Genomic DNA, 22755 nt, shown 5'->3' with positions numbered 1-22755 from the left:
GGGTTCAATCCTGCAGAAACAGCTCCATAAACCTCTGTCATCGGTGCCGAGCGCTGACACCAGAATACAGTCTACGATATTAAAATCAGACGGAGAATCTGTCTGTGTAAACATTATATCTGGGGAATAACCCAGAGCGACAGACTCAGCCTGGCAAAGCGCTTTCATTTGTGTTTGGTGTGCGTGGGGAATGCAATGACACCTTGACACAGTCCTAACTAGGTGAAACATTTCTATACCGCCATGGCAACAGTGGCTTCTGCGGTCACCTGTGTGTCTGACTGCTTATGCGTCACACCCAACACCTGCTGGCTTTCAATGTGGTCTTTTAGGTGCACATATTCTGCTTTTCCTGCAGTTCACTAATGCACATATAAACTGTTGTCAATTACTTTCACATATTTAACATCAATAAGTTGTAACATATTTTAAAAAATTCAGCTGCAGAATTCAGCTTTGTTAAAATAAACAAAATAGTAACGGTGATGACCAACTTCACATGTATGCAGGCATCGTATGAACAACTAAAACTCTGGAATAAAATGAATATCAGTTTCATTGGACAAGTGGTTGCGTCTAAATTAGGGCTGTCAAACGATTAATCACGATTAATCGCATCCAAAATAAAAGTTTGTGTTTACATAATATTTGTCTGTGTACAGTACATCATAATTTTGTATTTAAAAGCACATTCAGATACATGCATATAGAAAAAGAAAAATATAAAAAAAACAATTTATAAATACTTTAAATTATTGGTAAATATTAGGGCTGTGCAATTAATCGAAAATTAATCGTAATCATCAATTTTGGCCTTCAACAATTACAAAAACAAAATAATCGAAGTAAAATGATTATTGTGCCACCTTCCATTTTGCAAGGATCCTCTCTTTTCTTGTGGTATAAATCCACAGCGCACCCCTTTCCTTTGCAGTGGTTCAGCTGTGCTATTTCTTCGAATTAATTTTTCAGTTGAATTCACAGTATAAAAGCAAAGTTATTTATTTTCTATGTTGTTTTAAAAGTTAATGAGTAATCGTGTTAAATAATCGTGATTATGTTTTTTGTCATAATCGAGCAGCCCTAGTAAATATAAATAAATACATCATTTTATAAATAAATAGATATTTCCTGAATATTTATACATGTATGTGCATGTGTTTATAAATACAAAAATAATATCCACAGTACACAGAAATATATTATATTTATATAATATACTTTTATTCTGGATGCGATTAATCGCGATTAATCGTTTGACAGCCCTTGTCTAAAGTAAATAACTAAGAGATGAGCCGGTCCTAAGCAACATGGCCTCCAGATACTTTTACTAGTCCTTTTAGCAAATAGATTATTAATGCAATAATGTTTTTATTATTACATTTAAACCAAATACTTAGGTTTTTCTATAAAAAAAGAAATAAAATGACCTTAAAAAGCGCTTTGAAAAATTAACTTCATTTTGATAGCGTAGGACAGTAACAGTGTTATTTGAGCATGAATAGACTGACTCTCTAGCCACATATAAAACTGCATCCCCAATATAAAACTATAATGGTCCGGCCACAATGACACAGCAGAGACATTTTTCACATTCACATTTTATCAAAGGTCTGCCGAAGTCAAAGAAAATAGCAACATCAGTTGAACAATCTTATGGCATACATAAATGGATCCACACAGCATTTAGGAAACATCAGATCTAAACAGTCACGTGATTTCTGACGTCAACATAGAGTAAAAACAAGTCATAAATGACTGATTTAATGACTGTCAAAGTACAGGCGTAATATGGCTGGGTTTCTGTTGTACTGCGTGATAGGACCTGTGGGACAGGATTGGTTTGATGTCATCTAATATGACCCCTGCTGATCACGGCCGGTCTGAATGATGAACGCCACTACCTGACAGATGCTCGGGTAATGAGATTCACCTTCTGCTGGCACTGTAAAAATATCACGTCATGACAGACGGAACAAACCAATTCATCTGAATAAGCATGAAAAGACCACACGACGTTCGAGATGAGAGCGTGTGAGATACAGAAAACCTTTGGCATCTGTGTGGCGATAACATGAAGCCTAAGAATAGAGATATTTGGAAACGTGTGAATCATTTACCTGTATTTTTTTAAGTTAAGGACTGCTGTAGGCTTTCTATAAGACGTTTCCATGATTCTGACATTTTTTTGTTCCAGAAGTGAGGAATGTCTGGTTGTTTCAGGAAAAGTGGTTTCTGAGTTAAACATTTGAAAAGCAAAAAGTCTCTCTACAAAAAAGCACTTTACAATAAAATGTACAAAAAATATAACACTGTTTATAATCAAGTCTTAATGACAGAACAGGGTGACCTGTTTAATTGTGCAAACACATTATTTAAGCTACAAACTGTAAAACAAGGTGTGGTGTACTGGCAAGACGTACCCTTTGGTCATAAAAATCAATACCATACTGCACACTGCCAGTAAATCCTAATACCTGTATCGTACGCAGGTGGATCTCATGAAAACTGGTCATATTTCACCACCCAAAAGATTTTTTGTTGTTGTAAAAAATAAGATTTGAACACAACTTCAAGTTGTTTTTTTAGATTATTGTAATATTTTGTAAAAATAAAAAAAACAATTATATCCTTATTAGCCTTAAAGGTCCCGTGTATGGGATTTAGCGGCATCTAGTGGTGAGGTTGCGCATTGCAACCAACAGCTCACCCCTCCCTTTCGAAGCACTACGGTGGCTGACACAGAGCTAAGATGTGGTCACGTTTTTGCCGAAGGAGATAACGTATTTACGAAACGCGCTTAGGGCTACTGTAGAAACATGGTGACGCAACGCTTCATTATGTAAGGTCTTTATACACATATTATATCGCATTTCTGTCAATAGATCCTCCAAACAATTACACATTGGACCTTCAAATTTTGTAAAGCAAAATATACGTTTCTTTTAGGTGAAATATGGCACGTCCTGGCAGGTTTCATGAGATTCACCCATGCAATCTTGCATAGTTCCCCAAAGACGAACGTCCTGCAAAGCAAAGCACAAGCAAAATAAAGTTCTGCTCAAAAAGCATCTCTGCCACCATTTCTTGAGGCGCAGGCAACTTGTTTTTAAAATCGGAGTCTTTGAGAGTTTGAAATGCAATTTGCACGTGCCCTTTCGACAATAAGGCAGCTTTTGTATTTTGAAAGGTCTTCATGAAAATACCACTTAGGTGTAAAGACTTGGAGCTACGCAACCCATATTTCCCGACCTCCAGTAGATTGTCTGTTCTGCCTCTTAGGTTTGAAAAGATAGCTTGCCAGTGTCACTCTCGTTTTACAGCATTCTCCATAGTGCAAATGTGTGATTATTATTATGAATCGCTTCCTTGCAGCTAGATGCTTCCAGCCACCACACGGCGTCTCGTCAATGGCAGCTGCGTCGCTTTCCGCAGCAACACTGGCACCGGACGTCACACGTATTCATGTTCATACAGGTTACACATGGCTTTGTTCACAGTTACAACCCATCCGATGGGGCGCAGAGCTCTGCCGTCCGAACAAAGAGGCGTGGCCAAATGCGTTGGGCCACGCCCTGATTGCATCTTATTACAAGCTTGATTTGCATCAACAGCAGAGGAAAGTGTGCTGGGAGTTATTATAACAAAAAAAGGACCCAGGGAGTAAAATAGACCATTTTGAAGCTCCTCCAGTGTATTCCGAAACATTCACATTGTGATAGGCTGGCGATCACCACCGTCTGGTGTTTCTCACCCTGTTTTACCCTGATGGGCCCCTCGGTGACTCCACGCTGTGAAAACTGCGCAACAGCTTGTGTTTGGAAAACCACCAGGCCCTTTTGTTTCTGTCTGACTGAAGCTGATATTAAGGGAGTGGAAGAAACTAGATTTGCTCTTTTGCAATTCATACATACAAACATGTACAGTATAGCTCATGGTATTCATTATTAACAATATTATTCCTATTGTTAATTCCAGCAATAACAAAGCAGGAAGAGTCCGTTAAAAAAGACGTATTGTGTTTGGAGAACGTTCTGCGCTCCTGTTAAGACATCATGCTTCTCCTGTGGTTTCCCTGTTGAGGGCTGTTTAGTTTGCCATTCTGTGACGGACCGAGTGCCATCGAAGAGGCCGAGTCAAGCTGCTTGTAAAGAGCTCGAAGCTCCTTCACTTCCTCCAGTACGTCACGCGCCTGACCCCAGGTGGAGGCCGCCTCCTCCAGCAGGCGCTCCGCCTCTTTCCTCTGGCCGTCGGGGCTGGAGTTCTTCCCGGTTGGCGAGCACTTCCCCTTGGCCTGCGTCCGTACTTCCGTCAGCAGCTCTTGAGTTCTCTCCAGCTTCTGGGTGATGAGGTCCTGAAGCTGACTGACGGGCTGTACGGGAGCCGAAGTCGAGCAGTGAGGGATGGCCCGCGTCTCCGAATGCGCCAGGATCTCGTCCATGGATGCGCAGCGGTTTTTCTCAGAGTTTTTTTTGCGCAGCTGTGGCGTCTGTGACTCCGACCAGTCCCATGAGCTCTCACTCTTACGAGGGAGACTTTGGGATTTCCCAGGGGTGTCTTTACTGACGGAGAGCTTCGACGTGTCAGCGGTCGAGCGCTGAGAATTTGGGATGTGTTGAGACTCGGCTTGATCGGGGTTCTCCTTACAAGTGTCTCGCTCTTCTGTGGTGACGTCTTCTTCCTGTATGAGGTCAAGGGTCAGCATGCCGTCCGAGTTGGTGGTAGAAGCCTATAAATAATAAAAATGACGCACAATTTTGATTACTTTCTAAATGTTTGACAAACAAATCTCTGTGACGCAAGCAACATGAAATGTCATTTTTTTGCTCGTACATTGCTCGGTCAATTTATCGAGATATTTGTATATTCTACTGTATATATATATTTTTTTTGCATTTTGTTTTGTAATTTTTTGTCTCTTATACATTAAAGAAACATTGTTTTTCATTTTTACCAATGTTTTTGTGTTGCGTAACAATATTTTACCATTGAAAAAAATGACACTTCACCTTTTCAGGATAGTTTTAAATGCATCATTTCAGCCTTTTCCCAACAGGCTGCTCATCTTCAACGAGATGACCTTCAGAGCAAATGGACCGCTTACCACAGCCATGAGGTGTCCGCGGGTGGGCAGGCGGCGAGTCTGGGGGATCTTAGCCCGGTCACGCGTCGGATGGGCCAGCAAGCTGTCCTCTTCCACCGTCACCTATGGGGTCAGACAGAGAGTGGTGAAATAAAGCCAAACGGAACCGTTCAATCACATGTGAACTATCAGATGCTGCATGTTTCACACCAGCCTGTGGCATCATGGGAAGGAGGAGGTGTGGGGGTATTTATTATTTGCATGTGTTGTACGAGGACACACAAGAGTAGATTGGAAAAGTGTGTTGTGAAAATGTGTTACACAGAAAACAAAGCCTGTTGTTTACAAGAAAGCTTATGCTGTAAACTGTAATGTTCAAGAGTGTGTTCTGTGATGGCTTGTGTTGGGCCAGGAGCTTATAGCTTATCTTACTGTGCGACTGGTTGGGATTTATGGAATAAGATTGCATTTGTTTATTACAAACTCCATCCAAATGTTTGTAGATTATTTAACAAACTTAACTTAATACATATAGATACATTTAGATGTAAACAACAGCATTCCAGAAGCACTTCCTGTATGCGTTTTTTTATTTATTATTCTTTTAATTCACATATATAATTAATTCTTAACATTTAAATTCAGTTCTAAATGTTCTGTTGGTTGTGTAGTAGTTTCTGGACTAGTGTTGTTTACATGTAAAAGTCTATATGCTTATATTTGCTTCCATAAATATCTTTTCACACACATCATTTTTTTGTGGTATTTGCTTAGACAAGCATCACTATTATTAGTGTTATGTGTTCGTTCTCAGAATAAAAATGGTTAGCAACCATCCAAAAAACCCTAGTAAACCCCTGGCAACTATCACGAAGCATAATGGCAACACATTTTGCAGACAGGCACACAATCCACATTTTTCGCCAGAAAATCCAGTATATGTGTGCGTGTGTGAAGATATTGGTGTTGCTTGTATCTACTGAATGCATATTTTATCAGTGTCAAGCTACTTGGCCTGCCTACACATTTCTCAACACTTGCATCATGCATCGGTGCTCGGCATCGGTTATGCAGAACTTTGACATACTGAAATTTGCAAAACCAACCCAACAGGAGCAGAAAAGAATAAGGACGGGTAAACAATGTGATTTTAAACAATCCAATATTGATTCCTAAACCCAAAGTAATCTAGTACACTTTTTAATGGATGCATGGAAAATGTGGCTATAAACATTATGTATAGCGTGCCTCCCGCGCAACAAATAAAGCGAATGCTGGCGGACCCTGGTAACCACCCCCACGCTAAGCTCTCAAACGCTCATCGTACTTCTCTATCACACATCGGTTTTATGAAATTGCATTTGCTTTCAATTCTGTGACCGTTCACCCCTCTCATTTAAAATAAACGGTGTCCTAGCTAGTAACTTTTTCTGAGCTGTTTCCTGTGCTACACTTCCTGTTACCCGTCTCACACTGCTGTCTGCATGCCTGAAAAAAGCCTCCTCACCTGTTTGAAGCCAAAAGTGAGAGAGACTCAACACTGTGCAGTGCAAAATACACGTGGTTATGTAATAAATAAAGCAGGCCTGTCAACACGTTTAAAAGGAAAGCACAGACGCACCCGCTCTTATTTATTTAAATGATTCTCTAGTTTAAGAAGTCACAGATTTTCTCATATAATAAGAAGCCATATAAATAACTTGTTTGCCTATGCAAATCTAAATTGCGTGTGCACTTAAATAACAATCAATGCAAATAGGTTTGACACATGCCATAAAAGGAGGCTTTTGTGTGCATGAATGTTAGCAATGTCATATTTACAACTCACTTAATATTTATTTATCTGATGTGACAATGTACATAGGTCAATATGAAAAAAGAACACATTTGTGACCCTGGACAACAAAACCACTCTTATGGGTCTATTTTTCGAAATTTAGGCTTAGATGTTAGGATAGGACTGGAATATCTGGAATCTGAGAGTGCAAAAAAAATCAAAATATTGAGAAAATCGCCTTTGAAGATGTTAATCAGAGGCACTGTAGCAGACCACCCACTCACAAAAATAAAGTTTTTCTATATTTACGGCAGGCAATTTGCAAAATATCTTCACGGAGCATGATTTTTGGCATAAAAGAAAAATCGATAATTTTGACCCATACAATGTATTTTTGGCTTTTACTAAAAATGTTCCCGTGCTACTGGTTTTGTGATCCAGGGTCACATTTATTATGCGTATAAAGGTCTACGTTTGTAATTGTATACCTCGATTATAGTAGGAACGAGATGGCAGACGTCTGTGTGATTAAAACTTTGAATAAAAGTGGCTTCTCCGAGGGCCTGCCAATGACTTGCGTGTTGGCTAGTGCATAACTCACCAACACCATGCTAACATCACTATACACGTCACGTCACATGTTGATTTAAAGAAAGCTGACAGCGTGGACATTGAGGCCGGATTAAATATTTGATCCTTAGGAGGAAAATAAAGGTGGGATACACTCCTATCTAACTGTTTGAGAGACATGACTCTCTAGTCTATTTTTGGTGGAGTGATTCATTTTCTCCCATGCACTGTGTGCCGAGCGTGATTATAGACCCGCTTTTAAAATGAGCAAATACCTTCGCAAACAAACTGTGAAAAGATCAGGGAACGAGAGGGCAGACGTCTGTGTGATTAAAACTTTGAATAAAAGTGGCTTCTCCGAGGGCCTGCCATTGACTTGCGTGTTGGCTTGTGCATAACTCACCAACACCATGCTAATGTGTTTAGGGTGGTTGCCTAGGTGTTTCTATGCCATTGCTAATCTCTGCATATTGTGACAGTTCTTCCTGCATTAGATCAAATACGTCCTACTTGACGTGTACCGTTGTAGTCCTAGTTTTGAGTTTGAGTTGTTTTTCTAGTTTCTATGTGGTTACCAGTATGTTTTGATGGTTGCTATGGTATTCTAAGTGGTTGTATGGTGGTGCACACTGATTTAAATGAAAAGAGCCCTTCCCTATGATAATGTTTTGGTCTCTATAGATTTTGTCCACACTGTATAGTCTGGCAGCCAATAAAAATGTTTACCTCTCTTCAACCAGCGACACAATTTTGGGTATCGTTGGCGAAATGTTGAATCCTGAGGGTCTGAACCCTTGTAAGCAATAGTGATCGCAAGTGCCGCCAAATATGAACATTGTTAAACATGTAATATGCAAATAGATGGGCATGTCCTGCTTACCTCATCCAATATGCTATTCTTGGCCCTGGTGATGGCTCCATTCAAAGCATTGATCCATGATTCCTTCTCCTCTGGACTGACAGCCAGAAATACTAGATTTGGGACCTGCGTGTACGGGGTGAGAGTTGTTTTAATACCGTGCCTGAATATTAACAGTTGAACGTTCACCTAGTGTTATTCTGAACACTGCATGAGGCAGACCTACAAATGTAATGAGGTAAGCGTAAATGAGCAGGTATGGCCATACGGCTCTGTCTGTGGACAGCTGATGACAACAGCATGAGGCAGAAAACAGCATATTAGGCAACAACACTGCTGGTCTTTCTAACAGCGTCTGCTGAATCTGTGATGACCACCACCCTTCTGTTGATGGTGCAGCTGTGCGGATGAGACTGTTGATGTCACATCACCTCTATACTGCTAAGAAATCATCCTGAGCCTCGTGCATGACATATAAGCATATGTATATCCGTGTTATTTGTTCAAACAGTCATTCTGGCAAATTGATGCCTTTGACTTAACATGAAGAATGGTTTTACTAACGATTGCAACAATGATTGGTGGATAACCAAAAAAAGGTCCTGAAGGGAAAGAGAAGTGAATAAGGTCATTTATACGGGTGGTTCCTCTGTTGAGCTGCATGTGCAGCAGCTGTTGTAAGCAGGGGGGACGTGTTTATCCATGTGCATGTGTGTAGACTACAGGGGTGTGTTTGGGGGAGGTGGTGCTGATTTTCCTAAGGCCCACCATGTTTGTGTCCGAGGATTAACTCGGGTCTCCCTGTTGGATTTTAAAGGATTGGTCAGACGTTACCATAATCGGTTATACCGGTATAATTGGTCAGATCGCTTACACAATTATACCGGTATTCAGGGACAGGCACTACAATGGTTCAGATCTTACTTATCAGACCGACATCAATTTGTCCATTTAAATGGGGAATCATCAAATCTAACGCAAGTAAATTATGGATTACCTCAGGGATCGGTTTTAGGACCCTTGCTATTCTCCATATACATGCTGCCCCTTGGAAACATTATTAGAAAACATGGAATTAGCTTCCACTGTTATGCAGATGATACTCAGCTATATATCTCATCAAGACCAGATGATTCCTTCCAACTATCCAAATTGGCAGAGTGCATCGACGATATAAAGCATTGGATGACTTGTAATTTCCTTCTTTTAAATTCTAATAAAACAGAAATATTACTTATCGGACCAAAGACACGTGAGCAGAATATTTCGGATTATGACCTGCAAATTGAAGGCTGCACTGTTACTCCAACAAATACAGTTAAAGACCTTGGCGTTATATTAGACAGCAACCTGTCATTTAAAAATCACATCTCAAATGTCACAAAAACAGCCTTCTTCCACCTTAGAAATGTTGCCAAATTGCGAAATATTTTATGTGTGGCTGATGCAGAGAAGCTTATTCATGCATTTGTGACCTCAAGACTTGACTACTGTAATGCACTGCTTAGTGGTTGTCCTGCAGCATCAATAAACAAACTACAGTTAGTTCAGAATGCAGCTGCCAGAGTTCTAACCAGGTCCAGAAAATACGATCACATAACCCCAATGTTATCAACCCTTCACTGGTTACCCATTAAGTATCGTATTGACTTTAAAGTTCTTTTAATTACTTATAAAGCCTTAAACGGTTTAGCCCCTACCTACATAACAGAGCTTCTACCACACTACAACCCATCACGCTCTCTAAGATCTCAAAACTCCAGACTTTTGATAACACCTAGAATAACTAAATCCACCAAAGGGGGTAGAGCTTTCTCATACGTAGCACCTAAACTCTGGAATAGCCTCCCCGATACTATTCGAGGGTCAGACACACTCTCCCAATTTAAATCTAGATTAAAGACACATCTTTTCAGCCAAGCATTCACTAATACATAGCTAATGAACAGCAGCTACGCTAATTATTCTCTTTCTGTTTCTGCCCTCGCCTCGGGATGCCCATCCCGAGGTAGGGAGAGATTCCGCCAGACCCAGATGAACGTCATATGCCCATCCACAACTAGAGATTACGCCAGCTACATCTGAAAATCCCGTGCCATCCTCCTGCGAGAGCCTGCGGACTGACTGACCATCCAGCTCCATCCAAGGCAATTCCATCACCACCCAAGAAAAAGGCGACCATCTGGCCGGCCCAGCTCAGACAATTCCATCCCCAACCGAGAGCAAAGACGGACTACCTGTCACATAAATGCTAAATTTACAATACTTGGTATTTAATGCTAAACTTACATCACACGACAGCAGTTTGAAGTTATGGCTGCACTCAGTGACTTTGATTGGAGGTAGCTGGGTGGGTGTTGTAGGGAGTGGGGGGGCTTGTTGGTTGTGGTTCGGGGCGTTTCATTTGTTGGGACTGTGTGGGTCTGGTCTGGTTGGTCTTGTTTTGTGGTCGATGTCGGACAACAGAGGAATAAAGTTAATTATGCCATTACTACTTTTCCCTGGTTGTTCCTCTGTTGTCTGTTGTTGATCGCGGAATGGGACCGGGTTGGACCTGCACGGTTTCGGCGGGTGGGGCTTCCTGGGTCGCGGCTCGTGGGCTCTCCCTGTTCTTCGTGGACGTTGCTCGGTGGCTTTGGTCGGGGTCACTGAGTGCAGCTATGACACGTCAGAGGAGATCTGGCCCTCCCGGCTGAGCCTGGTTTCTCCCGAGGTTTTTTTTTCTCCATTATTCATCATTGGAGTTTGGGTTCCTCGCCACAGCAGAGCAGTGCAGTGTTGGCTTGCTCACCGGGAGACTGCATTTATTTATTTATTTATTCATTTATTTATTAGATATTATTTATTATAATGATCTTGCTTGGTCTATAAACACCATGCACTGTGCTGTGTTTTACCTTTCTGTGTTTTTCTTATTTGCTCCTGTAAAGCTGCTTTGGAACAATGCACATTGTGAAAAGCGCTATATAAATAAAATTGAATTGAATTGAATTGAATAATGTTTTTCCAAGTTCTCAAAAATCCCCTAAAAATCTAAAAAAAATATATCCAGCTGGTAAGGGCAGCCTTTTAATCTATACGAATGCAGACATCTAAAAGGACCTTGCCTTAAGTGATAAAAATGTGTTTAATGAGAAGTGCATATATTGACTTCCAGCACGGAGCTATGTATTTAAGAGACGGCTATAATATACTACACTACATATATAGGGCCCTATTTTCACGATCTAAGCGCATGGTCTAAAGCGCAGGGCGCAAGTGCAATCATGTCCGAATCCACTTTTGCTAGTTTAACGACGGGAAAACGGTCGGCGTGCATGGTCTAAACGGGTTGTCCCGATTCTCTTAATGAGTAATGGGTGTTTTTTGGGCGTAACGTGCAATAAACCAATCAAATTGTCATCTCTCATTCCCTTTAAGAGCCAGTTGCGCTCGTGCCATGGTGGATTCGCTATTTTCACGGCGGACTTTGCAAGAGCAGACTTTGGGTTTGAGTTGGTCTATGGCGCAGTCTATTTTCAGTTCCTCAAAATAGCAACGCACCAACACTGCGCCTGAAAACACCTCTTTTTTAGACCAGCACGCCCACGGGCGCACAAATGAGCGCAAATGCATTTGCTATTTAAACAACGCGGCGCAGGACGGGAAAATGAGAACTGCGTTGAGCTGAAAGTAGCAAAAACACTTGCGCCGCATTGCGCCAGGTGTACGATAGGGCCGTAGTATGTATACTAATGAAATACTTTAATAAAAAAAGACTTTTGTCTTTTCTGTGCCACCAAACATAATTTCACTACAGCAAATGTATCTTGTTTTAAGTATTTTATTAGATTCTTTTACTAAAGCTTACTTTAAGTAAGAAGTAAATACTTTTTTTGTTTCTTTGTTGCTACGAGGCAGGTATTTTGGGGTATTTTAACATGAAAATACGCCCATTTTAACCATTTCAAATAAGCCTAAACACTGCACTCATGTTCTGTTTGTGTTGGTCTTCAGGATGAAGGATATTCATGGACGCCTGTGGTGTGCTAGTGAAAGGCATTAAGCTGAGACGTTCTTACTAAAAGCCAATTAAGCAGGATGGGATGACTAAAGAGGTCAACCGAGTATGAGCTCACAGACCGATGACATGCCAGCTATTGACTAGTGGCTTATTTTCCAGTAAACAAAGCTCTCAGCCCTTGGTCCCAATGCAACTCGCCCAATCCAATAATGTAAAATTCCCCAAAAACAACATGTATTCAATTAGCTCAAATGTGTTCAAATGAATAGGCATGGATTTTCGGGTTGTGCAACAGGTAATCCAGTCTCATTGTATAACTGCAAACTGACTGTTCTGGTGTATGCCACAAACCCATTAAAGGGGATAGTTCACCCAAAAAGAAAAATTCTGCCATTGATTAATCACCCCATGTTACTCCAAACCTGTATATGACTCTTTTTTCACTTTTGAGAAATGTCTCGGTGGTTTTGTGTCCATACAACGGATGTCAATGGAAGCTACCAACATTCCTCAAAATGCATTTTGTGTTCTGCACAACAAGGAAAGTCATACAGGTTTGAAATGACATGAAGGTAAGTAAATAATAAAAGCAATTTCCTTTTTAGTTGAACTATCCCTTTATGCTTTATCTTCAGCTGTAAAAACTCACTTCCTGTAGAAACTGACCGTGTTTCCTGGCTGCCGGGAACGCAGGAGCGTGAACTTGCTGTGGTTCTTTTTGCTTCTGCTCTTGGCTTTGCGGAGTTCCTCAGACCTCTCGTAGTCAGTGAGGTCCACCACTTCCTGGATTTTCTTTTCATCTTTTACCTGAGAAAGAAAGCAGAGATTTCTTTTTTTTATTTTCTACACATATATGATGGTCTCAAAAAAATGCTCGATAAACTTTTATCAGTATTGAGAAGCGCAAAGCACAGTTTGCTAACTTGTGTCACACTTGCTCGGGACACAGCAGAAAAAGTTTTTGCAGTTTTTGTCAAACCTGCAGAAATCGGCACTGCAGTACTTGGGGTTTAGTCAAACTGGCCAAAGATATTGCTGCAAATTGGGATCTGGGACCGATGTCAAACATGGTTCAAAAACACAAAGACCTAGGGTCAGACAACACAACCTTGTAGCCCAGATTCAAAGGGAACAACATGGTCTGATTTGGCATCACCTGCCAAACGGTCTCATTAGCCCACAATCGATTGCCATTAACACGGCACCAAAGACAAAAAAACGGTGTGCATGCACGCAAGGCCACAGCTGGTTGTGTGTCGCAGTACTTAAGAGTACTGGCAGCACACGCACTGCCCTATGGGTGTCACAACGGGGAATGGCTTTACAAATAGTACATCTACTGTTCCAGCAGCACAAAGACAGCAATTAACTTGCAATCTGAGCCTGAAATCCTTTTTTTCACGAGAGGATAGATAGGACACAGTCTGAAGTCAATGCCTGACATTTGAAAGCTCTCCCTACAACAAGATTTAAGATTATACTGAAGTTTGCTATTCTGAGTACTAATGCACTCTGTAGTCGATGAAGATACTTTGAGGTATGATGATGAAAAATGACGTGATGCAGATATTAAAGCATTTATTTGACGAGATCTAAAGGCATTTTGTTTCACTGTCATTATCTGTAAAATGATCGCTGACATATCTGACACCAAAACTGGCACAGTAAAAGTCTGTAATCCGAGATCATTCTGAAAAACTGCCAATGAAATGAACAATTCATTGAATGAATGTGCTAAACAGCAACTGGAATCTTATACAGACTATTCATTTCATTTTAAAGCATTTTTCTAGTTTAAGAGTTTGGTGATTGTGTATGAATCTAATAAGAAGCTTGTTGCACAGTTAGCAAACAGAACAATAGACCACACAGACGTGTTTTCACGCTCTATTCGGACCTTTAAAGAGAATTTACGACACTTGAAATTGCCTCTTCAAAACTGAATTGACAAGGGCTCGTGAAACTGCTGACCTTTTTAACTGCAAATAAAGAGACTCATCTATATTTAATGTGTTGTCCATTAAGCTTTAAACAGAATCATTCTTCCGCAAAGAATAGCATCCTTAACATCGAAAAGAAAAGTTCAAATTAGGGCTGGGCGATATATCGTGCAATTCTTATGCTCAGTTTCCTCAATGAATTACGGTTAAATGCCGCAACAACCGAAAGCCAGAGGGCGCTCTCGCGCAGATACTCCGAATATGGGACACAGAAGAGGAACGATTTACACACACGCCGCGTCCGAAATGGCATACTGTGACAGTACGTACTGAATTTGAATAAGTACCCACCTATCGGCCGTTAAAACAGCACGGAGTGTGAGTAGTATGAATACACTTCGGACATAATGCGTCCGCCATGTTTTACGGTCATGTGACCCGTATCCTCTTTGACCTATCACGTATTAACAACAACCTGTACGTGAGCATTGATTAAACATAATTTAGTCATGTGATATTCATTTATTGGCACTTACGTTAAAAACGGACTACTTTTCCGCTATATTTATTTGAGTGTATTTATTAGAAGTGTCCATCCGATCCACACTCACGAATCTCGGCGGAAGTAGTAGACCATCCGGGTATTTCTCGCCTACTGTTTTGCATACTGGGGTTTCGGACGTACTATTCCTGACTCGTACACTAAATAGTATGGAAGTAGTAGATTTCGGACACAGCCACACAGTTCCAGGAAACGACAATGGTGATTTCTATCGCTGTTCTTCAAACCTTTGCAGATATTTTCGTGATAATAAAGTATATTTATAATGATGATGTTTGACGAGTGTTGCTTTTTCAAATGCACGTTATAAACGACTCAATCTCGTAGTGATTTTAGATCAGGCAGTACTTCCTACTGATCAAAGAGCTGTGCATAAAACTGAGAATGGATTTCAGAACAGATTTACACATGTATAATTAGTGTGAATCACGATATATATCGCCCAGCCCTATTAGTCGACGAACTTTCTTCCAAGCAGAAAAACAAAGTAAAAATAGTGTAGTTCAGAAATAATGGCACAGTCTTGCCAGGCTGTCTGATATGTGCTCTGTAATCACAACGCTCTCTGTTTTATACCAAAGCTGTCTGGAATTTTTGTTGTGTGTGATGTTAAATTTTCTCAGTTTTAGAACAAAATTGTAACCAACTGCATCTGTGGAATGCTGTCAGTTACCACAGAAAGTAATTTAGCCACGGATTGAAAACAACCTAAAACAACCAAAGGTCACGTTGACTTCAGTAATGAACTTACAATGGAAGTCTATGGGGAAAGAAACTGCACTGAACAAACTTAAAAAATGCAATGTTTGCTTAAGACTTGAACATTTTACTTAGTAGAGTCATTGCTTTTGCATTATTTATCCAATTTTTTTAACTCGGGTCATAAACTTTTGCACAAGAATAATCTGACTTAACCCTCCATGCATACTGTAATGCAGCATGTAAAAAGTTCCGCGATTTATATTTGTATGCTTTAACAAAAATATGAGCTTATCCTTTTAAACGCCCTAGACTCTAATTGCATTACCGTAAAATGCCATTTGTTTGTGTTTACAATCTGAAGGTCAAGTCTAATATATTTTCTGAAGTGAAATTTCGTTTTTCGTAGGCTAGTAGTTGCATTTTTGTATTGGGTTGTGAAACGTTTGCTCTCTCCAGCACTGATTCCGATGTTTATTCATAAAGGGACACTCAACAAATCAACTGTATTACGGAGACTTTTCTGTTGACGTCTCTCTATTCATTTAGTTTCAGTGTGAGGCCAGGTGGATCATTCAGAGACTCGTTTCGTGTTTCACTGTCATTCAAAGGGCCAGTCAAGCCCTGCCTAAATCACATTTAGCTATTCAATTTCATGTTTACTTTCCCCATTAAACAGTCTAAGAGTCCGACAATGTCGATCGAGGTCACGAAACATTTCAGGGTGTATTAGAGAAGACAAATACCCTAAAGAGAAATCTGAAAGGAATACTGCAGGGAATGTGTCCCCTCGGCCCACACGTTAAAAAGTCACGGTGAAGTGTTTAAACAGAAATTTATGAACGGGGTGGATGTGAGGTCAATGGTGCTTTATGATACGAAAGCTGTAGGAAGGATGTGTTTGTTCAGTCTGATAGAGAAACAGAAAGGGCAGGAGAAGGAAGCAGAACTGCTTCACATAAAGGTCTGATGAGCTCACATCACCTCGTACAAACAGATAACAGTAAAGATGTTTCCTCTCTGACATTCAGTGCTTAGCTGGTTTTTGCTTCAGTTTTTGCATTGGACATTAGGTGCTGAACAAACATATTACAAAAACGGGTTATGGTTTTAAATAAAATGCAGGTTAAATGAATATAATAATGTAACATATGCAGAACAGGTCAGGACCTGACCGGGTCTGATGAATGCACAGCCTCAAGGCTAAAAGGGGGCTCGTCTCTCCGGCATCGTTCTTGTATTAAATGTATTAATTTAATGTGGTTTCCTTCTTCTGCAGAACACAAATATCGATATTTAGAAAAATTTTAGTAACCAAAAAACATTGACCCCTATTGATTTCCATTGTATGGACACAAAACAACAAACATTTCTCAGAATCTCCTCTTTTGCGTTCCACAGAAGTAAGAGTAATATACTGTACAAGTTTCGGACAACGTGAGGGTGAATAAATGATGTCAGAATTTCTATTTCTGGATCAACTTTTCCCTTCAATTCCTTGCAACTTGCAATTTAATATTAGTAATAGGCATCTGACACGGGTTGACCAAGATTTCTTGTGAAACTTTGCGGAACAAAAGAAAAACCCTAAAGAAGTCAGAAATAGTTCATGACTGTAGATGGCGTGACAACACAAGTACTCTTTTCTTTAGAGAAAGCGAGTCAGACTCATACCAGGACCTAATGATTCATTCATTTTGTGATTTCATTTCTGCTCATGGTAATGCGACTGGACACCGCATGGATTGGTTCAAGTGTGCAATGGCGTCTCCTAACCTTTACTATTGCACTGCACCATCTCAGCGTTCCCTTACGTTTTCTATTAACACCGATTCACACAGCTGGAATCATTCAAACCATCTGACATCTGGCCCTCGATATTATTCACATCTGGACCTCTTGTATTAGGAAATACAATACTCATATGGGAATTCAATTGCTGTGCGATACATGAAATGTATGAACTTACTCATATACTTGACTGTCTATTTCATTCCACTGCAAAACGTCTTCAGTGAAAACTAACGTCATTACAAACGATGACATCGGTACCATTATAAAGAGCTTTCAATGTGAGCATTCTCACTTGAAATAATGTTTTAATAGCAAGTAGAACGTTTAAAAGGACAGAAAACATTAACGCAGAAAGTCAGCAAGAAGCATATTAGATCAACTGTGATGCCGATGTAGCCGTTTTAATTTTAGGGAAGAAAAGAGGACAAAGGACATTTCAAACAAATTAAGACCACTACACCCACATCTGCCACCGACACATGACTGCAAAAAGCAGAAGATAAATGCAAGAGTTTCTACGTAGATTAGACCACAGCTTCCTTATAAGAGTTGAGCGCACAGACAGAAGACGCAGCTTCTCGCTCTCTTCTCCTTTCATGCTAAAGTTCTGATGCCAGTTAGGGGACGACTTTCATTTACAGTATTACTTTGCAAAGTGTGAGTAAGTTACAGTACACAGAGACTGACCGCCTGCAGCAATTGGAAAAGAGAGGAATGTAAATGTGCAATAGAGAAGATTGAAATGACTCTCCCACACGTCTGTGTACGCTCCATACATCTGCCACATCAGTTCCCAGGAATCTGATCTCCAGACCAGACCGGGATACCAGACAACAATCACATATCTGCTCCTATGAGCGTTCTTAACTTACTGACACCTTTTAGTTCATACTGTCACATGAAAAATGTCCATATGTCCAAATGTCAACGTGCAATCTCATATAACAAAAATTCCCAAATGTGTAAAAAAATGACCGTGGTAAATACCAGTTACTGCCTACTGCAAAACCATAATTTTGTTTTTAATATTAAAGCTTACAGATTATTTTCTGTTATAATGCAGAGTTTAATTTTAATTTCATGTTTGTACTTAATGTATGTCTTTTGTTATATGTTCAATGCTTTGGCAATATTGTAAGAACACGCAATCATGCCAATAAAGTACCTTGAAATTGAAAATATAATACATTGCTACCATAGTTTTACTGTAGTAAAAATACATATACTGTATATTTTCGGAGGGAAGTCTATTAGACAAAAATTTTAAAAAAAGAAACACGTTTAACTCCTCCAGCTGGGATATTTTTACCACATAAATGAGGTTCGTTCTACTGTTTATCTGAAACAACGACACAGCTGGATCATTAAAACTGTTGTCTGTCTAGACAGCTGGAGGCAAACATCTAGACACCAGCATGATGAAACCTCAGTCTGTTAAGCACTAAAAGGGTCAATCCTCCTTCTGAGCTGCGAGCCAGAGCCCATACGCTTCCTCTGCGTTGTTTGATCTGATGCTGAGCGCAGCAAACGCTCTTGTGCGTGCGTGACCATGACTCAAACTCAATCATGCTTCTCCTATACACCCACACTGCAGTAAATCAGCCACAGTGAAGACGAACACTGAGGTTGTACGTAAAGAGTCCTTGTTCATCTTACATATTGCATTCTGAAACTCTCCGGAAAAAACTGTTTGTCCAGAAATGAGAGGAACATTGTTTAAAAGGCGGACATTGTTTCACTGCGGACTTGGTAATGAGCGTTTGTTTACAATATTGTGGTGTTCATCTGAGCCCTGGTGTTTCATCAACTCTAATCCGAGGACTATGTCTGCAATTGGATGAAGGTGTTAGGCACTAAAACCACAGTAAGCCTCAACTGAGCATGGGCAGGCTATTAAAGGAATAGTTCACCCAAATATGAAAATCTGCCATTATACACCAAGACGTCTTTGTCTTCTTGACTAATATCGATCAAATAGGAAACTTGTGATTTAAAGTGAGTAATTGTGTCATCTGATCGATCAAATAATGACAATATCCCCCCAAAAAAGAGAAAGGAACATATAGGTATAAGTAGACTGACCTCTTTTTCGGAAATGTAAAGTTGGTCTCCTTTCAGCACCACAAATCTGTTTTTCCAAATTTCCCTGAAAATCCCTTTGCCGCAGAACTTGCGAATCCAGCCGGTTTTGTCGGGCTGCGCGGGCTGTTGATTGGCGTCCTGAGGGCCCTGCGTTTACAAAGATGAAATCAGAGACACAGCAGTGAGATTATCTCAAAAGGCTCCCAAGGATCCAAGTGGGGTGTCCTCTGTTTCAAAGCCTACAGGCCTACCTAGACAGCACTTCTTGTCATTCATAGGCCTATGACGCCCAGATGTGTTGTCTAGGAAGGCAGCTCACTTGGGTTTGAGACACGGCCATTGAGACATAAAGGGGGAGACTTTCTTAAAGACCATGTCTTTGTTATGTAGATTATATCACATTCCTAGTGCTTACTTCTCACACTACACACACACAAGTCATTTTCATAACACTGAGATATTATGAACAAAAACATTTTTTATATTTCGTTCCTGCGCGACAAATAAATGAATACAGACATTGTAACTACTAAACAATAACAAGTAACGTAAGAAAATAAATAAAAACTAATGCCAATATGGTCTATATGGGAATAATATTTTAGTAAACGCACCGTAAAATATCTCTTAGGAAAATTAACAATACTACAGTAACCAAAATTTAACTATATGGCATTTGAAGAAATGCAATAAAACCTCGATTTGACCATTATCTCACTACAGGAACCATAATAATGTATTCATATTTAATAGTTCAATAATACAAATGGCAGTAAATCCAACAAAGACATACGTGACCCTGGACAACAAAACCAGTCTTAAGTAGCACGGGAACATTTTTAGTAATCGGCAAAAATACATGGTATGGGTAAAAATTAACGATTTTTCTTTTTGCCAAAAATCATTAGGATATTAAGTAAAGATCATGTTCCATCAAGATATTTTATAAATTTCCTACTGTATATGTATAAAAACTTTATTTTTGTGAGTGGATGGCCTGCTACAGTGCCTCAGATTAACAACTTCAAAGGCGATTTTCTCAGTATTTTGATTTTTTTGCACCCTCAGATCCAGCATTGTAAGAATTCCAGATAGTGTCCTATCCTAACAAACCATATATCAATAGAAAGCTTATTTCTTCAGCTTTCAGATGATGTAAAAATCTCAATTTCTAAAAATTGACCCTTAAGACTGGTTTTGTCGTCCAGGGTCACACTATGCTTTTACTCTAATAAAACCACGATTATGTTTCTTGAAGGCTGGTGCACTGACACATAACGGAGCAATGTAAGTACGATGAAATATTGCATAAAGCGCAAAAAGTCTTCCTCATTTCACTATCGTAAGCCTGCTCAACTTTAAATAAAAAAATAGCACACCACTGTATCGACTTTAAGTGCGCAGGTTTACAATATATCTCAAATGAAACATTTACAACGCAATGCACTTTCTGAAATGTATTGTTAAGAAGTATAAATAGTGTTTAAATGCGGTGTTCAATCCCGGTGTAGAGAGACTTCACATTGATAATAGACTCGATGTCTTACCCGCTTTGTTGAATTGTTCTTCTTCATGGCTATAAACCAGCTTTGCGACTCTCCGGCGAATCCAGATCCTTTGTTTTCGCAACAACGTAACAAAATCCTGCAACGTTACACGCAAAACCACGATGTAGCTTCAGTCTACGCCTCCTCCGGTCTACGTACTTCATTCACTGTCCTCCAGATCCACGCAGAATATCGTCCGACGGTCACGCCTTTAGACCGCGATGGTCTGAGAAATCTGCTTCCTAGATGCTGACGGCATCGTGTCGCGCGGGGTTGAGCGCTCGTGGAGTTAACTGAGCTCGAGGAACTTGCAGCTGTGTGGTGGTCCCTCTCTTTGTCCCCCACAGCTCCACCTATGGACACCACGATGATGTCACTGGCAAGATAATGGGGTGGTCTCTTACTGAAAGCAATGTGCTCATTTTACTTTAAAGCGTCTGTTAAGATACTGTTTTACAAGCTATGACGTGCTTGAACTGAAAAAAAGTGTTTTTAATTATTTAAAATATAGCTACTGTCCGTCTGAAATCTGTATCTCCATATTTCTTGATTTTATTTTTTGCCATAAATCATTATTATTTGCACCCTTTATGTTTGTTACTGGGGCTTGCAAATATCTGACCGATAAAAGGTATCAAAAAGTGCTTGTCAACTTTACCAACACAGTATTTAATCACATAAAAGGTACTGTGTTTTTTCTATTTCCTTAAAGACAGTGAATTTTGACATCCGAGCTTTTGGAAGGACAGCGGGGATATGTTCTTTATTGCAGAATAATCACATTACAAGTGGTTACATCAGAATATAGCCTACCAACAAAAGTCATTTTAAAGGGATAGTTCACCCAAACGTGAAAACTCGGTCATGAATTACTCACTCTCACCCTTTATTTCTTTGTTTTGTTAAACACAAAGAAAGATATTTGGAAAAATGTTAGCAATTTATGTTAAATGTTAGAGATTTCTGGGGCACCGTTGACTACCATTAAAATGGTTGTCAAAGGTGCCCCAGAACTGTTTGTTTTCCTAAATTCTTTAACGTTCTTCAAAATCAACAGAATTCTTCCAATTCAACAGAACAAAAAAAAGATACAATAATTCTTTCTACTATGGTAGTCACATTTATGCAGGTTTGGAACTACTTGAGTGTGAGAGTTCATTTTGGGGTGAACTATCCGTTTAAAGGTTTAAATCGAGTGGAAATAGATGGTAATAAGCAAGCACTTTATACGGCGTGTAACTGTAGTATTTAGAATGACAAGTAATTGCAGTATAATCATAGTTTTAGTGACTAGATCAGAGTATACCAACAGAGTTCATTTTCAAAAAGCCGCCCATGGTGAGTTGGGGTAACCTAACCGTAAAATGATGTAACCCAGCAGCAATAAAAACATGTCCACCTGTTGTCTTAAAACCATCTTAAGAGTTTAAAAATAGTCATGCATAATGTTTTGAGTGTGAAATACCCCACACCTAGTGCATTTTTATGTTATTTATTGTTTCATTTTGGAACGCATAAGGAATGTCACGTGACGTAACTGAATTACTTGAACAATGCAAAAACAACTGTATTAACCCTATGTGTAAACAAACACTTTCTACATCCTTTACGATAAATCACAACGTGTGATTTTGTCAGTATTATGATCCAAATTCAATGCACCGTGAAAAGCATAACATCACAGATTCGCTTTAGGCCATTCAAGGAGTCAATATGGGTCAGTCAGAGGAACCTAGAGTAACAACCGGGTGTTGTTGGACTAACACATTTTTGTCTAGTCTCCTACTTAAAATTCCAATTATATTGTGAAATTAGGGCATTTAAAAGGTCTATCAAAAC

General features: G+C 39.7%; 1 protein-coding gene across 1 annotated transcript; it reads right to left on the bottom strand.

The window, feature by feature from the left end:
- Positions 1–1268: 1268 nt before the first annotated feature.
- plekho1b (pleckstrin homology domain containing, family O member 1b) lies at positions 1269–21259 on the bottom strand. The gene is made up of 6 exons (XM_057340718.1): positions 20917–21259; positions 19370–19516; positions 12959–13099; positions 8311–8415; positions 5105–5206; positions 1269–4729 (listed from the first exon to the last, which is right to left on the bottom strand). The coding sequence occupies exons 1-6, from the start codon at positions 20941–20943 to the stop codon at positions 4046–4048; spliced, it is 1206 nt and encodes a 401-aa protein (XP_057196701.1). The 5' UTR covers positions 20944–21259; the 3' UTR covers positions 1269–4045.
- Positions 21260–22755: the final 1496 nt, after the last annotated feature.

This window comes from Triplophysa rosa, linkage group LG8 (assembly GCF_024868665.1).
Source record: "Triplophysa rosa linkage group LG8, Trosa_1v2, whole genome shotgun sequence".
NCBI classification, from domain to species: domain Eukaryota; kingdom Metazoa; phylum Chordata; class Actinopteri; order Cypriniformes; family Nemacheilidae; genus Triplophysa; species Triplophysa rosa.
The sequence above is the reverse complement of the archived record's forward strand: the minus strand, read 5'-3'. Positions and strand labels throughout refer to the sequence as shown.